This window comes from Pseudochaenichthys georgianus, chromosome 12 (assembly GCF_902827115.2).
Source record: "Pseudochaenichthys georgianus chromosome 12, fPseGeo1.2, whole genome shotgun sequence".
In the NCBI taxonomy this organism is placed as follows: domain Eukaryota; kingdom Metazoa; phylum Chordata; class Actinopteri; order Perciformes; family Channichthyidae; genus Pseudochaenichthys; species Pseudochaenichthys georgianus.
The window spans coordinates 19,891,384-19,909,593 of record NC_047514.1 but is presented as its reverse complement, the minus strand read 5'-3'; the positions used below and the strand labels follow the sequence as shown (position 1 = coordinate 19,909,593).

General features: G+C 39.0%; 1 protein-coding gene across 13 annotated transcripts in view; it reads left to right on the top strand.

Moving 5' to 3' along the window:
* Positions 1-17,845, top strand: part of nedd4l (NEDD4 like E3 ubiquitin protein ligase) — a 52,765-nt gene extending 34,920 nt beyond the window's left edge. For all 13 annotated transcript variants that reach the window (XM_034095347.2, XM_071205025.1, XM_071205024.1 and 10 more), the window contains 15 exons: positions 524-601; positions 3,361-3,415; positions 4,353-4,411; positions 8,313-8,378; positions 10,182-10,411; positions 11,683-11,804; positions 11,928-11,998; positions 12,397-12,492; positions 12,603-12,676; positions 12,786-12,846; positions 13,062-13,121; positions 13,238-13,345; positions 14,249-14,345; positions 14,656-14,728; positions 15,989-17,845. In XM_034095347.2, the coding sequence (XP_033951238.1) occupies positions 524-601; positions 3,361-3,415; positions 4,353-4,411; positions 8,313-8,378; positions 10,182-10,411; positions 11,683-11,804; positions 11,928-11,998; positions 12,397-12,492; positions 12,603-12,676; positions 12,786-12,846; positions 13,062-13,121; positions 13,238-13,345; positions 14,249-14,345; positions 14,656-14,728; positions 15,989-16,091 (1,353 nt within the window). In that variant the 3' untranslated portion in view covers positions 16,092-17,845. The remainder of the gene's footprint in view (positions 1-523; positions 602-3,360; positions 3,416-4,352; positions 4,412-8,312; positions 8,379-10,181; positions 10,412-11,682; positions 11,805-11,927; positions 11,999-12,396; positions 12,493-12,602; positions 12,677-12,785; positions 12,847-13,061; positions 13,122-13,237; positions 13,346-14,248; positions 14,346-14,655; positions 14,729-15,988) is intronic.
* The last annotated feature ends 365 nt before the right edge of the window (positions 17,846-18,210 follow it).

Sequence of the window (18,210 nt, the reverse complement as noted above, 5' to 3'; positions counted from 1 at the left end):
GGTCATATAGGGAACACAGGCTAAGTAAATATAATATAAACTCAAGCAAATGTATCATTTACATAACAAATTAATTATTAATATTTCCTTTGGTTAAAATGTTAAGGAAATTGCTCTCTAAATCAACAGCTCCGTGAAAAAACCCAATGAAACAACTATATTACATATGGGTTCACATCTTACTTGTAATAGGTACCAATTTATTTAGCTCATTAAAGCCGAATCATTTGTACAAATCAAATGAAGCTTTACATTTGATTAGCGCATTATAGTATATCTTGTTTGTGCAGTTTGAATTATTAAATAGACACTTCAAATCTTAAAGATCTAGGGCAGTGGTGAGCGTTGTTCTTTAAGCATGTTGCAGTGACACCTGGTGGTGGGAAAGCCAATTTGACATTTACTTCAGTCCATTCTGTTACCGTTCTATGATTAAGGAATTGTGTTTAATACAATATAATTCTTCAAACTGTTTTGGAATAATTGATTTGCATCTTTCATCCCTCCCTTTTTTGATAACCAGGAGGACCCCAGGTTGAAATATCCGGTCCACATGAGGAATAAGACCTCAATGGAGCCCGGGGAACTTGGTCCTCTTCCTGTAAGTACACTCACAATGACACCACTGCATGTTTAACCTCTGGCCCAGAACAGCCGCATAGTTCCCAATAACTGCTTTGGCTCACCTCATTCCCTCACTCATTAACATGTTGTTACGAGAAGTACTCTATTATGTGTTGATGTAGATTAACCGGAACTGTGTTTAGCTTTTTATTTTGATCACTGTAAATGAGAAACTTTGTCATTTGCCTTGTTGCATATAAGAGACTTTGGAAGATGTGTTTGTCAGTTCACCCCCAAATCAATAACACAGGTTTTTCCTCTTACCTTTAGTGCTATTTATCAATCTACATCTCTCAAATCTAATTGAACAAGGTGGCCAAAATAAATATTTATTTAGAAAAAATTACAGCAATGTATCTTTCCAGAAATCATGAATAAGAGACCCTATTGTGCTTTCTGGAGTTTTCCTTTCCTGTAGTGTGTTGTATAGGTTTGTGTGCATGTAAATACTCTGCAAAGGCTTAAGTCTCCAAGACACTCCCCCCGCCCCAGCCTGAAGCGCCTCGATTGGACACTTTGTCTTCTTCCTTAACATAGTGACATCAATACGTAACACTTGCGCTTCTATTGGCTAGCGCTCCAACACATTGTACATGATAAGAGGTGGGACATCTCCCCCCACCCCCGGCCTCCATTGGACTCTTTTGTATTGTATTCCGTAACATAATGACTATGTAACACTCTACGGGCTAAGGGGCGGGACATTTTCACAGATCTCTAAGCAGCTGACTAATCACAACAGCACCGGCCAGCTAACCAATCAGAGCAGACTGGACTCTGAGTTCAGACAGAGGGTGAAAAGGGCAGTATGAGAAAAATAAAGACCCTTTTGAACCATAAATGATGTAAAGATGTCACAGTAGAAGCACATAATACAGAGAGCAGTTTCATGAAGGTACTATTTTCTTTTAGTTTCTGTTGTTTCATACTGTTGAGGTTTTTCAAATGAATTTGTGGCGCTTTGGAGCTGAGATCCCTCTAGTTCCAGATACATCTAGTTTCATAAATAGCACTACAGGTAAAAGAAACAAATATGTATTTTTGATTTTGGGGTGAAATGTCCTCCACTAAATGGTCCATATTTAATTTGTAGCTATGTAAATGAAGTGGATTTTGAAAAAGATGAGACATGATCTTATGATCACACTATATTAGACATGTCTTTGTCAGTTAGAAAAGAGGGTGTGAGTTGGAGAATGTGACTGTGGAGGATGAGTGTGGGGGCTGAGTGATGATCTCTAATTAGGAGGTGAAGGCTGCCTGCCACCTGCTCTATTATCTGTGTGACAAAGACAAACGTGGGCTAAACGTTACTGAAGCTAGCTGTTATACTAATGAAGGCTTCATAGGCGTGTACATCTCACAGGCTTGTGTGATGTGTGTGTGTTCTCTCTCCCTCTTTCTCTTTCTGTCTCTTTTCTCTCTCCGTTCTGGTGGATCTAATATATGCTTCTTCTTCTTCTTCTTCTTCTATACCTGGCCATGTCTGTTTGGCAGCTCCTACCAGAGGAGGTTGGTTGGTGCTCTCTCCCTCTGCCTGCTTTCCTTCCTGTCTGGTCCGGTCTGGTTAAAATGCCTGCAGACAGCCTTGCGCTTATTTATTGTCTTTATTTGTCCTTCTTCCTCTCTCTTTCTGTCTTTTCTCTTCCTCTCTCATGACCGGCATGGATGGGCTGTACCTCTCCCTTAATTTCCATCAGTATATTTACCCCACTTCCTCTCTCTGTGCATCACATTGATGCTCCCCACAGTTCTCTTTAATCTCTCCATGTGTATCAGCTTTCGAGGCACAGATAGACGAGTTGGCAAAGTGGAACAATGGTTTGCTTTTAATGGTTTTGCACATTTTTATAATACACTAACATAACAAATGAGGCAAACCCATTGGGCTTATTTAAAGCCTCCACCTAAATAATGGTAAAAATCACAATCTTATATAAAACACAAGATCCAAACATTTCAATAGAAATGGCTAACTTTAAGAACAACATATACTATACTTACATTGTAAATAAAAATAACACTGATTTGAATATGGAAACCAGGCTTCATACAGTGGTCAGATGATTTGTAAGGTAAAGCAATGCAGCGAAAAGAACCCTTTTTTGTTATGGTTGGAGGACCACCCAGATATTTGTTCGAATTACAAATTTGAGAATCATCCGGCATTTCAGAGAGGGAAGGAGAACAAACAAGCGTGACTGAAAGAGAAGAACAGGGTTGATTTAAAAGGAGCTATACATGTACGTTAGAGGAAGGAACTGGCTGCATGTGTTATCAGCTTTTCAATCGGGTCTAATCACTGGTGCAGTAGCAGCATACATAGGAACACACATACTGTAGGTTCACCCCCCCCCCCCTTAAACTCAATCTACTGTGTTAATGCCTGACTGCTGTACGAGTATGTGTGTGGCCTGTGACTCTGCACCGAGTGGTCACCATCTCAGTGGTGGTCTGAAAACGTAGTGGTGATTTAACCTTTTTATGTTGTTGTCGTACCCCTTCCTCGCTGACGTCTCAGACCTCGACTCAAATAGGAGAGAAAATCCGTTCACTTCCTTTGTGGTGTCTGATTGAGCTTGCAGTCAGTGTTCGGACCCTCTAATGGTCGGTCAAGTTCAATCAAACATAAGTTAACAAAAGGGGGAACAAGTGGATGGATTTACTATCACTGAGTTACTATTTGAGCATGGCCTGTTTAAAAGTGCAGTCTAATGGTGACTCTGCTTTTTTCAGCCTGGATGGGAAGAAAGGATTCATTCAGACGGACGCACCTTCTACATTGACCACAGTAAGAAGACTCCATCTCAACACCTTCTCTCCCTTCCATCATTGTATTTTCTTATGCGTGTCTTTTCTTTTTCTAGCTACTTTTCATAGCGAGTAGTGGTTTCAGTGCAGCCACAGATTGTTCAGTGTCAGGGACAGCAAGCACCTCATCCATTAAAGCAGAACAATCTGAGGCCAGGTCATGCTGTTTTACATTTCTGCTATTGTGACCTGATGTAGCACAACAGTGTCTTCTAACTGAATGATGTATGGTCATAAGAGAGAAGGACCCGCAACTAACACTTACTTTCATTACTGATACATCTGTTGATTGTTTAGTGTTTGACATGTGTAAACGTTTTTAAAATGTAATTTACTAGAGTTAAAGAGCTCTTTGAATAACTTATTTTTTACAATTTAAGAGTCAGAAACCCAGATATATTTTATTTGCATTTATATAAAATGGATAAAAAACACAAATGTATAGCATATACATTTATTAGCAGTATATTATTCCACTATGCGGTATTTAATTTTGGATTGCTTTTTTATATTATATACACATCTTTTCATGTAGATCATTTACTTATTTCTGCATTTACTTGCATATTGCACACTCTTGCATAATTGTATTTCTATTTGTTTCTTTTTGTACAATTTCTATTGTTTATGTCTTTTGTATACACTATTTGTGTTGCATTGTTGGAGGAAGATTGTAGATGTTCTATTGCCAAGGTAACTCTGTAGCTCGTGTGAATTTAACAACAACAATAACAATTGATTTATTGAAATCCTCAGATTTGCTGAAACCAGCAAATATTTCCAGTAATTGCTAAATAGGTTAAGTAATAAGTTAATTATCAGAGTTGTTGATTATTTCAAGTAAAATGGCGAATTGATACATTGACTAATAGCCTCTGCACTGGATCTAAGTAACGTCTTATTTTTGTTTGATCCAGATACAAAGAACACGCAGTGGGAGGACCCTCGTCTGCAGAATCCGGCCATCACAGGACCAGTGAGTAGTTTCCTCTCTGCAGCCACAGCAGCGTTACTACTCACACAGCAACACGTCCTCCATGTTTAACACTGTTTTCCCATCTGTCACATTCTCTGTGCAACAGTCACTTTGTAGCTATGGCTGTTACTTAAAGGGGACCTATCATGCAAAATGCACTTTTTGACGTCTTTTATACATAAATATGTGTCCCCGGTGTGTCGGGGAACTCACGCAGCGTCAGTAAACAAAACCCTCTCACTTTTCCTCCGTACCCAAATCTCTAAATGGGGCTACAACGGAGCTGATCCAGATTTACGTCCGATATGACGTAATATCTGAAATGTGGACCCACGGCCCAATCAGAAAGTTGCTATCGGAAACAATGTCCGACTGTTTTGGATGTAATATGGTCGGTGTTTACATTAGCATCGCTAACACTCAGAGCTAATCTGTACTGGAGAGCATGTGTGTGTGAAGAAGCAGGACATAAAAAGGAACTCACCTTGTGGTATAACCGGCAAGAGAGGCAAGGCAAGGCAAGTTTATTTATATAGCACTTTTCAACACAAGGCAATTCAAAGTGCTTTACAAAAAATGAAAGACATTAAGAAAATGGCATTTAAAATCAGTCATTAAAAAGAAAAGCTAATAAAATAAACATTAAAAGAAAAAATACATGGATAAAAGTTACAGTGCAGTCTAAGATGTGAATAGTTCAATTAAAAGCAGCGAAATAAAGAAAAGTATTCAGCCTGGATTTAAAAGTTGCAGTGGACCTGCAGGTTTCTGGGAGTTTGTTCCAGATATTTGGAGCATAATAACTGAACGCTGCTTTACCATGTTTAGTTCTGACTCTGGGGACAGAAAGCTGACCAGTCCCTGAAGACCTGAGAGATCTGGATGGTTCATAATTTAGCAGGAGGTCAGAAATGTATTTTGGGCCTAAACCATTCAGTGCTTTATAAACCAGCAGCAGTATTTTGAAATCTATTCTTTGACACACAGGAAGCCAGTGTAAAGACTTCAGAACAGGAGTGATGTGATCCACTTTCTTAGTGTTAGTGAGGACTCGAGCAGCGGCGTTCTGAATCAGCTGCAGCTTTCTAATATATTTTTTAGTGACACCTGTGAAGACTCCATTACAGTAGTCCAGTCTACTGAAGATAAAAGCATGGACAAGTTTTTTCAAATCCTGCTGTGACATTAGTCTTTTAATCCTAGATATGTTCTTTAGGTGATAGTAGGCTGATTTAGTAACTGTTTTAATGTGACTGTTGAAACTCAGGTCAGAGTCCATGACTACACCTAGATTTCTGGCTTTATCTGTTGGTTTGAACATTACAGACTGAAGCTCAGCGCTAACTTTTAAACGTTCTGCCTTGGCTCCAAAAACCATTACCTCAGTTTTATCTTTGTTTAATTGGAGAAAGTTCTGACACATCCAGTCATTGATTTGTTCAATGCACTTACTAAGTGTTTGAATTGGAGCATAGTCTCCTGGTGAAATTGTTACGTACATTTGTGTGTCATCTGCATAGCTATGGTAACTTATTTTGTTGTTTTTCATTATCTGAGCCAATGGTAGCATGTAGATGTTAAAGAGAAGAGGCCCCAGGATGGAGCCTTGAGGTACCCCACATGTCATATTTGTCAACTCAGATGTGTATTTACCTATAGAAACAAAGTTGTTTCTGTCCTTTAAGGAGGATTCAAACCAATTTAGAACTGTTTCCGAAAGTCCCACCCAGTTTTCAAGTCGGTCTAGTAATATGCTGTGGTCAATAGTGTCAAACGCAGCACTGAGATCTAATAATACTAACACTGAAGTTCTGCCACTGTCTGTGTTTAAGTGGATGTCATTGAAGACCCTTACAAGAGCAGTCTCAGTGCTGTGGTTTGGACGAAAGCCTGACTGGAACACATCCAAACAGTTATTTAAATGCAAGAAGTTACTCAACTGTTGAAAAACAACTTTTTCAATGATTTTACCTAGAAATGGGAGGTTTGATATGGGCCTGTAAATTGTTCATTACTGAAGTATCTAGATTATTCTTTTTTAAGAGCGGTTTAATGACTGCAGTTTTCAGGGCCTGTGGAAAAATACCTGAGTGAAGAGATTTGTTTACTATATGAAGTAGATTTGAGGCCATGCTATGAAAAACATTTTGGAAAAATCCTGTAGGAATAATATCAAGGCAGCAGGAGGAGGATTTCAGAAGTTGAGTAATGTCCTCCAGGTTTTTATCATTAATCTGATGGAATTGTGTCATGATGTCTGAATTGATATTAGGTGGACATAGGGACAACTCATTTGATGTACCTGATACAGAGGCACTGACTGCTTGTCTGATTTTCTGAATTTTGTCAGTGAAAAAGGAGGCAAAATCATTGCACGCCCTGGTGGATAGAAATTCAGAGGCTACTGACACTGGGGGGTTAGTTAGTCTGTCGACAGTAGCAAACAAGGCACGTGCGTTGTTTTTGGTAATGATGTCAGAGAAGAACGATTGTCGTGCGTTTTTCAATTCCAAATTATAAAAGCCAAGTCTCTCTTTATAGATTTCAAAGTGAACCTGGAGATTTGTTTTTCGTCACCTGCGTTCAGCTTTAGACACTCTCTTTTTTCTGTTTTCACGGTCATGGCCTTTCTCCATGGAGATATTTTCTTCCCAGTCACTTCCTTTACCTTAGTTGGAGCAATGGCATCTATAACATTTTAAATGTTTTAATTAACATGATCTACTAGCTCATTTACTGAGATGTTAGCAGGGGCAAGTGAGGAAGAAAAATTCTGAGTAAACATTTCCCTCGTATTTTTAGTTAAATATCGCTCTTTTTGAACATTTTTGTGAACAGAAATAGAGCTCTCAAAGAAAACACAGGAATGTCAGTCACCACAACCTTAGAGATATTCAGACCCTTTGAGATAATTAAGTCCAGAGTGTGCCCCTTATTGTGCGTGGGCTCCGTCACATGCTGAGTCAGTCCATAGCTATCAAGAACACAAAACAGTTCTTTAGCCCCTCTGTCCTGGGGGTTGTCAACATGGATGTTAAAATCACCAACAATGACTAGACAGTCAATACACACTATAGACAGCAGTTCGGTAAAATCATCAAAAAAGCTTGCACAGTATTTGGGGGGTCTATAGATATTTAGGAACAGAGCTCGAGAGGAGCATTTCAGCTGAACATATTCAAAAGAAGCAAAGTTGCCATAAGATGTCTTCCTGCATTGAATGGAATCATTGAACAGAATAGCAACTCCACCCCCTTTCTTATGCATTCTTTAAATGCTCATAAATGACTCATAAAACTAAAGTTGGGAGTGGTTGATTCGATAAGAACAGCTGCGCTGTTATTTTGTTCAATCCAAGTTTCTGTTAAAAACGGAGAGAAAGGCTTTGAGCTCCAGACTGTTTCAGAAAGAATCCTTGATAATCCATGATATGGCGTTTCATCACGGCAGTATTTAGTTTAGACAGTAGCTGCCGGGTCCCGCATGAGCTCAGCCCCCTCCTTTTTTATTTGTTATCAATTTTTATTTTTTGTAAAGCTGTATACCCAAAATCAGCACTTTTGAAACAGGAAGTGAAATAGAGGTATATGAGGCATGGCTAGAATGGGTGATCTGTTTGGTATTTTGAGCAAAACACTTCATCGACATGTTTTTTATATATTTGTATATATCTGAGACCCATGCTATTGCCTAAAGTAGCATGATAGGTGACCTTTAACATGCCAACAAGTCACTCTGTGTACCAGATTTTCTTTTCACCCGTTGCAACGTCCCCTCCAAAAGTTACACCTCAATATTGCATTTAACAAGAAATAGAAGCATATATTCCTGATTCACTTTTACACCACACTCCCATTGTCTATAAGGCTATTGATCCATTTGTTTTTTGTTGTCCATGCAGGCTGTTCCCTACTCCAGAGAGTTCAAGCAGAAATACGATTACTTCAGGAAGAAGTTGAAGAAACCGGTAAGAAATGTTTTATACGCTGATACATCTGGTGTTTCTGGGTTCATGCTGGAAAAGTGTTCATAACAAAGCTCCATTTTATGCACGACTTTATAATTGTAATTTGCTTGTATTTTGATTGTGGGTTTTTTTTTCTGCTTTTTTCACACTGCCTTAACACTGCATGACTGAGTTTGATACTGTATGTTTAGGGCATTCTAATCTAGACAGCCATTGCAATCATTTTACATTTCTCAATGATTAGGACCTAGTAGTTTAGGATTGGATGTTACTGTATAACATAGAGTTGAGGCTAGTTGGCACCAAGTTTTATTCTAGAGAACGTTTAATGCCAGAAATTGCAGGCGAAAAGCTAATTTTATGTATTAATTTCTCGAAAATACATTTTTACGTGTTAATTTCACACTTTTCTTCCTCATAAATCTCTACTTCAGTAGCACTTGCATACACCTAACTTTTTTCTTTTTTTCTCTCACTCTCTATATTGTCAAGGTTTTTTTTCTTTCATCATTCAAAGCCTGATTTTTATAACATTTTAATTCAAAAGTATTTTGCTAAAATAAAATGGTGACAATATTTTATCCATCATGGAGTTGTATAACAAGATATTTACCCTTAAATGTATAGGAAATTAATGAAATAATCATGCATTTAGATAACACTTGCATATCAAAACATAACATTTCAGATTATGTGTTATACACAAAGTTGTACTAATGGCTTGTATAAAATATAAAGTAAGAATGATTCTACAGAAGCTTGTTGTAAACACAATAAAATAATATTTATAATATTTATTTAAAATGTTATTCAGACTCTAGAGTCAGCAGTTTGTAAAAGCATCTCTAACAGCAGCTTCACTTCCTGATTGTCTTTCATAAATCTACATTTGAGCCAGGGTTTCCGTTAGCCGGTAATTACCGGTTTTTAGCTGGTAAAATTTATAAAAAACCGGTAAATTCAAAACCTGACGGTCAAAATGTCTGGTAATAATTAGGGAGGCTCCGATCGATCGGCCGCCGGTCATTATCGGCCGATATTCACTCTTAATAGTTTGATCGGTGCTCTCTATAAAGGCCGATCAGGAGAGCTGGATCTGATCGATATGGACATAAACGCGAGTGAAGTGTAACCGGAGCGAGAGAGAGATCAGATCAGCTGCTGAGTCTGACCGAGACACGCAGCTCTGCATAATCACCTGAAGCCCCGCCCTCTGTTTAGCGGGCTGCAGGAGCTGCATGAGAAACTGACGGGCTGTCAGGAGAGAGAGGGAGGGAAAGGGGAAAAGAGAGGCTCCGTTTCTCCCGTGTTATTATTCAAAGTTGATGTAAACTTCTGAATAATGTACGTTATCTACTACAAGTAGTTTGTTTGAATGTAATAATTATGTTGTTTGTGGAATCATTTATTGAAAAATGAATCTGAATTTTTCGATCTGTTACGATTATAAACTGAAGCAATATAAAAATGAGCCTCGTGAACTGAGTTTTAAACTGAAGCATATCTGCTCATAGTCCGGTAATTACCTGCTAACGGAAACTCTGCTACACAACTATTATTATTATTATTGAAATATGACCGGTAAGTTTCAAATTAGTCCGGTAAAATAAATTCTGCCCGGACATTTGACCGGCGAGAAAAAATCCTAGCGGAAACCCTGATTTGAGCTTGTCTGTGTAATAAGTTCACACACTTTACATCTCCCTTACCATTCCCCTAGTTTAACCCCCAGCCCCCCAGTATTTGGCACAGTATAGTTTTTTTGTATTTGCATAAAAGTCATTTCTTTGTGAACTATTCCAGGCTGACATTCCCAACCGATTCGAGATGAAGTTACACAGGGGCAACATCTTCGAGGAGTCGTACCGTCGCATCATGTCCCTGAAGAGGCCGGATGTTCTGAAGTCGCGGCTGTGGATCGAGTTTGAGTCGGAGAAAGGATTAGACTACGGCGGCGTGGCCCGAGAGTGGTTCTTCCTCTTATCCAAGGAGATGTTCAACCCTTACTACGGTCTGTTCGAGTACTCCGCAACGTAAGTCTCTGCTGGTTTTCTTGCTCTATATGTATGAGGGTGTGGGGGCGCGCTGATCCTCAGATTGGGCAAGACACTTCACCCCAAATTGCTCCTGTGGGCATTTTCCTCAGTATTGATGTATTACTATGTAGTATATGTAATATGTAATGTAAAGTGCCTTCAGCTCTTGGAAAAATGCTGAAATGCAATTAATTATCGTGAAAGACAGTAGATTAAACAGGATATGGCCCAATACAAATGTGCTGTAGTAAAGGATTCAAAGGTTTTATTTTCATATGCACAAAGCTACAGTGTAGAAATGGCAATGACATTCTTCTGACCTGAGCTCCTCCAACAATGCAACATATATAATAAAATAAAAAGTAGTGCAACAAGTCTATATACAGTACATGTCAATAGAATATGGGGTATGTACAAGAACAGAATATTAAATGAAATAATGTAAATTAAGACAAAATTGCGGTGATAACTATTTATATAAATGAGTATATTGCAAGATGACAACAGGAATGTTTATCGGGCACTCTTATTAGCTTTTTCCACAAAGGGACGCAGAGCTGCCATATTGTTTTCCTATGAGACTTGTAAAGGTTTCCTTCAACTCTGATTCACTGTTCCTCTCATTGAAAACGCCATCCTGGAACAAACGTTTTCCCATACAGCAAACACTTAGATAGTTAAAGTGACGTATGTTTTCTTCCTTTCTTGGCACCGTCAGCAATAAATGATCACTGTGTTGACTCTGAGGTTATGTACTGTAGGGCAAAGGTAACAAAAATAAAGAATACAAATCGGGATGTTGTAAAGGACTTTAACTAAAGTTTGTTTGATTTAAGACAAAAAACATTTGGAAATTAAACCACATTATGATTATTTATCACACCAATTTTCAATTATATTGTTTTTACATAATCATGCAGCGGCAGATAAAAAGCCAATGGTTAAAAACCACATTGAGGAAAATGGAGAGGTAAAAAAAACGTCAATCTCCATGTCTTTAAATCAGTCTTAGTAGTATTTTTGTGAATGCTACAAAACAGTGTCTGCATGGGTTTAACTGTCATGATAAGGAAAATAAATAATGATGTGCTGAACATAATCCGCGAAAAAAGAACCCCTCTGCTGTAGGCAGTAGTTGCTCAAATTAAAGAAGACTTTACCAAAGTTAAGTTTGGTGTCTAGTGACCTAGCGTATCATTAAAAAAGAATGAGATGTATGGAGTACTTATCATGAATAAATAAGAAATCGCATTTCTTCCTGTGTGCAGAGACAACTACACTCTCCAAATCAACCCTAACTCTGGCCTGTGCAACGAGGATCACCTCTCCTACTTCAAGTTCATCGGACGTGTGGCAGGAATGGCCGTGTTTCATGGAAAACTGCTGGATGGTAAGCTGCCTGATGTTGGATAGAGTCTTTCAGATTAGAAAGGTGATATGTTATTGTATGTTTTTAAGCTCGTTTCCACACACCTACAGTAACAGCACTGTGTTTTGTTCCGCTTTGTTTTAGGTTTTTTCATCAGACCCTTCTACAAGATGATGCTGGGGAAACAGATCTCCCTTAAAGACATGGAGTCAGTGGTAAGAGCTCAATCTACTATATTATTAACTGAGGAGTCATTATTCTTTTAAATCTTAAACTTGGCTTTGTGAAAAAGACTAAAATATGCATTTAGTGAGTATGCTTTAAATCTGATAATTTATATATATGTTTTTCTCAATCCATTCTGTTTAAACTTGTTATATTAGCACAGGTTGGGCTAAACTAATATTATTCTTATTTGGGTCAATATTTGCTAACATTTTGCATTTTAGAAACATTTTCACTGCAGTCAATAAAATGTTTGCCTTTAATAGAGCTACAAATTAGAGAACAGAAATGACAACCAAAGAAGAGAGAAATAACATTTGGCTGCAAATATAAGCCAATGAATGACTGTGTGTTATTTGTGTGTAACTGTGTATCTGCCCGTCTGCAGGACAGTGAGTACTACAACTCTCTGAAGTGGATTCTGGAGAACGACCCCACTGAGCTGGACCTCAGGTTCTGTATAGACGAGGACAACTTTGGACAGGTGTGCACACCCTAAAGCAGTCACTATTTTCAATGTTGATAACAAATGAATAGGATTAGTGTCTGGAGTGTGCAGGGCTTTATTTTCTTTGTGGTTTTTTTCTTTTTCAGACGTACCAGGTGGACCTGAAGCCCAGCGGCTCAGACATGGTGGTCACCAATGAGAACAAAAAGGAATACATAGAGTATGAACATCACAAATCATTCTCTTTTTACGAGTAGTAACAGGCACTAAGTAATGATTACAATAACATGTCATTATTAACATGAGTCCAACCATCTCTCTTCTGTCAGCCTGGTCATCCAGTGGAGGTTTGTCAACCGGGTCCAGAAGCAGATGAACGCCTTCCTGGAGGTATTTATGTGCAATAATACCGTCGCCACATGGGGGCGATGTGGCTACAGACCATGTGCATGAGGCCCTCTGTATCGACACGTAAACTTTTCCACTGAATATTTGTAACTTTTAAACTTTAGAACATCTCAGTTATTAAGTGGAAGGTTCTGTTGTTGCTACAGTTAAACAACCATGAAGAGAATTGAATTGTGTTCCTTGTGTTCCATTTGCAGGGCTTCACTGAGCTTATTATCATCGATCTGATCAAGATATTTGATGAAAATGAACTGGAGGTACAGTACGGATTCTTTATTCTATCTGTTCTATGCTCTGATTATCACACAATGAGCATTTAAACTTAACAAATAGTTGTAATCACATCTTTGTCCTCTGCCCTCTGTCTCTGTAGCTGCTCATGTGTGGTCTCGGTGACGTCGACGTCAACGACTGGAGGCAACACACTGTTTACAAGAACGGCTACTGTCCCAACCATCCTGTCATACAGTGGTTCTGGAAGGTACGACTGTGTCTCACACGCACACGCACACACACACACACACACACACACACACACACACACACACACACACACACACACACACACACACACACACACACACACACACACACACACACACACACACACACACACACACACACACACACACACTGTTGTCTTTTTCCCTGAAGCTTGCAACAGGTTTTACTGGCCTCGCTTTTTTAAGGGTCAAAGTCTATTTGGAAGAACAGGCTTGTTTGCTCTGATGAAAGAGACTGAGGTAGTGGCTGCGCTGTTATCATCTGCCTTCACTTTAACACACGTACACTAAAGCAAATACACGGCAAACAACACACACACACACACACACACACACACACACACACACACACACACACACACACACACACACACACACACACACACACAACGCCAGTCATCAGTGTCATGTCATTTGATTACTGAACTGGCTTCAACTGTCTCTGTTAGAATGCTTTTCTCACACACACACACACACACACACACACACACACACACACACACACACACACACACACACACACACAGTAATTGCATCATACTTAGATCTGTAGTTTATTGCTGCAATTATTTTCATTAATCTGCCAATGTCTGTCTTGATGAATAATTATTTAAAAATAAATAAAGAGTCCAAGATGATGTCTTGTTTTTTCAGCCTTAATCCCAAAGATATTGAGTTTATAAACTAGAGAGAAGTGGGAAATCTTAAAATGTACAGTAGAGGCTGAAATAGGCATTTTTGTTTTCTTCGTCTGTTTAATGAGTTGTTACAGCTCTGATTTAGTTGCAGAAATGGCAAAGTATCACATAAGTAACTCTGATCTGATTATTGAATTCTGTGAACTGTCGATCAAGTCTCTGAGAGATTGTTTCTGTGTGCAGGTGGTCTTGCTGATGGATGCTGAAAAGAGGATCCGACTCCTCCAGTTTGTTACAGGAACGTCTCGAGTGCCCATGAATGGTTTTGCTGAGCTTTATGGTAAGTTACCTCCACGTTTCCTTTATTTCAGGTACACCTCTTTAACAGCGTATATTATCTGTTTAAACCGCATGGCCTGTACTCTATCTAGCAGTGACACAAGTACACAGCTGCACTTCCAAGAATTGAGTTACTATCACTGTGCACATAGAGAGATACATGTTGAAGACTGATACACAAATGTAAGATATGATATCTGCTGAAACATTGTCTGATTCATCTGGCAATGGATTCATGTACTGATTTTATCAAGAGCTTAGAGTATTACTATATGAACTGTGATATCATAATTATCATTTCTCTCTGCCAGGCTCGAACGGACCTCAGCTGTTCACCATCGAGCAGTGGGGAACACCAGAAAAGTTGCCAAGAGCTCACACATGGTATGTCACACACACACACACGCACACACACACACACACACACACACACACACACACACACACACACACACACACACACACACACACACACACACACACCACACACACACACACACACACACACACACAACACACACACACACACACACACACACACACACACACACACACACACACACACACACACACACACCACACACACACACACACACACACACACACACACACACACACACACACACACACACACACACACACACACACACACACACGCACACACAGAGTGTAACATCTCTGAGGCTTTACTTAGGCACAGTGTTGTTATGAGCTTAATGCTAATGTCAGCTTGCTAACACACCCACAAGCACGATGCTAACAAGGTGCCATTTGGTTCACCTTTTTTCCATCTGGCTTTTGTTTCAGTAGAAAAGTAACAATATTTATTTAATCCTGGGGAAAATGTGCAGTATTGACGGGATCTATCGGCTCCAGCTCCTCTAAAGAGAACACGTCAGCCGCATGGACATGCTAATCAAGCCCCTTTTCCGCGATGCTAAATTAAATGTATTGAACTAAATATAAGATAGTACTTTATTGATCCCAATTTGGGAAATTGTGATAATAAATAAATAAAAGTTTTTGTGACAATTATTTTGATAATACAAAGCATACACTTGATTTGCTCTCCTTCAATCCATCCAAGTACTTTTACCTCGCCTATTGGTCTTCAACTTCTCCAACAATCACCAGCTCTGGTTTGACAGATTGAAAGAGAGGCCGAATAAGAACAGATATACAAATGGAACTTGTGTTTTTTTTAATAAAACTTCTCTCCGACACATATTTTTAAATAAAAAACGAACATAAACAGCTTTTTCTTTGGGTGGGAAAGGGAATGCTAACTACCTAATAACATTTGGCCCAAAGTGCAGATGAGGCTGATGGGAATGTGGTTTACTTCTTGAGGGAGTTTTGTCATAAAACCAGTTTTTCAAAACATTACAAATGTGTACCTTATGGTTATGCTTGAGGGAAAATAAAGCGTCACTCGGGTCAGGGAACCATGAATACTTCTAGCATGCAGTTGTTGAGATGTACCTGTACCAAAGTGGACGGTTTGACTGACAGGTTGACAAATAGCCATGCAGCTTCAATGGCTAGTACAAATACTAAGTGGAGTTCATTAAAGTTACGTTTTAATGCTGCATTTTGAAACCAAATGTGGAGTTTTTATAACTTACAATACAATTATTTCCCCAGTTTCAACCGCTTGGATCTTCCCACTTACGAATCCTTTGAGGACCTGAGAGAGAAACTCCTCATGGCTGTGGAGAACGCGCAGGGCTTCGAGGGCGTCGACTAGAGCGGCAGCCTCTGACTGCATCGAACCAACCAACAATTTAAATTAAAAAAGAAAGAATGCACCACAGGGATATGGAAGCAGCTGCTGTAGCAGTTGTGTGCGAGCATGTTGTCCTGTAACGCCTGACCGTGAGTCCCCTCCACGGCACGCTGGCTTCAGACTGTACAGCCATTTGTCCAGCAACTTCGCCTACGTCTTTAAATCTCTTCAGAGTGGGTAGGTCACTCCTTAAAGGTGCTGGGGGAAGAAAGGGAGCGCCGCACTGCTGAATGCTGAAATCTTTTATCCGCGGGCATGAGTGACGAATGAGCTGGCCCCTGATCTGCCGTTTGTTCCCCCTCTACCCTCGTCCTGTGAAAATCTACAGTGCTGGAAAACACTAATGCATTTCAATAGCTCCTTACACACACTATAGCACATTATTTAAGCACCCTTCAATGCAGTGGATTTAGCATGGCCTTAATCTGGCTCCTACATGCACTATTTTCTGTAAGAAACGGCAAAGGCACAATGATCACAACTCTCTCAAACACTTAGACCAACACCAGATTACCTTAGGAATGCTAGCCAATCACAGTTCAGGAAATCGGCCAGACCCTTCCGTAGATCCTTGTCTATTTGTTGTGTGATCAAAATCGCTGCTGCAGCCTTTTTGTAGATTCCCCTTTTGTTTTAGCCACTGGTAAGAATTCAAGAAAGGGGGGATAAAATAATCCCCAAAGATTTTTTTATATACTTTTTGTCCTCTAATCGTTTTTTTTTTTTTTTTTTAAATCATTGGTATGATTCTTGCAGGAAAATACTCTTAACTCATTTGTACTGATGAACAATGTTTACTATTTTGACAATTCTATACGACTTGGTGTGTGAAGTGTAAATCTGGCTAGTCGGGGGAATACTTAATCCATATCATTTGTTATGGTGATGGCAAATGTGTTGAATCAAATGTTTTTTTATCGTAGTGCTACGAGAGCAGCATGAAAGCGTATCTTGTGTTTGCTTTGACTACATGGTCGTAAATTGGACGTGTAATTGGTCGAGAAGGGAAATCTTAACACTTGGGGACAGTTCCTCCGAGATGTTTGCGTAATGATTATATTAATATTCTCATGCCTGTTGCTGTTCATAATGCTGTAAATTATTCTTGGAAAAAAACCCCACATTTAAAGTTCTTTCCTGATATATAAATACATGTGAATATTAAGTATTACTGATCAAAAACACTAAAAATGAAGCTGTGCGCGGGTGTTTGAGAGAAAGCTGTGATTGCCACTGAATATAAAGCAGCACGTTTCTTACAAAGAAAATGTTTTTTTCTTTTTTTATGTTTTTGTTTCTCTCCTTTTTCTAACACCATTGAACCTAAAGGGCACTTTATAGATCACTCTGAGGTCATGTCGCCTAGTGTATGTCTTGTCATTAACTTGAATGTGATTCTTTGTTCCCATTCGGAGCACTTACCTGGTGCAATATAAATAGTCTGTCAATCTGGGCTGCTGCTAAGGTGGAAAACGGAAGTGAAGCAGAAACTTCACATCTTTTAAGTCTTTATTTTCTTTTGTCTCCTTGTTCTCCTCCCTTGTGTTTCCTCCCTCCCTCCCTCCCGTGATCCCACCACCCCAACTACTCTGTAAAGATTAGACCTTTTTTTAATGAATGACAGGAAATATCTCTTTTGTTAAAGATTCCACCACTCTCTGCAACTCTCTGTGGTTCATTTAACTTCAGTCAAATAAAAATGAAACTTCTCAGAACGTGTTGTTTGAGTGAATTCACTTAATAGCTTTATTTATATATTACCAGGCTTGGGGAGTAACGTTACATTCTTTAAAATGGGGATTACTAGCATGATTACAATGTTACAGTACATTAAAATTACACATAAAGAACGTTATATATTGAAGCACATGCTTACACACCGAGTAAAACAGGTCATGAGTGAAGCTATAGCAAATCTCCCAGTCCATTATTATGTTAGATTTCAAATGCAGATGTTTTGTAAACTGTTGTATGTGGTCTTGCATTGCGCAAATTTCATCGTTGGTCCAAAGCCTGACATAGATTAATGAACAACCGGTTTAAAAGGTTACATTGATCTGTTTAACTTAATGTTTTTAAG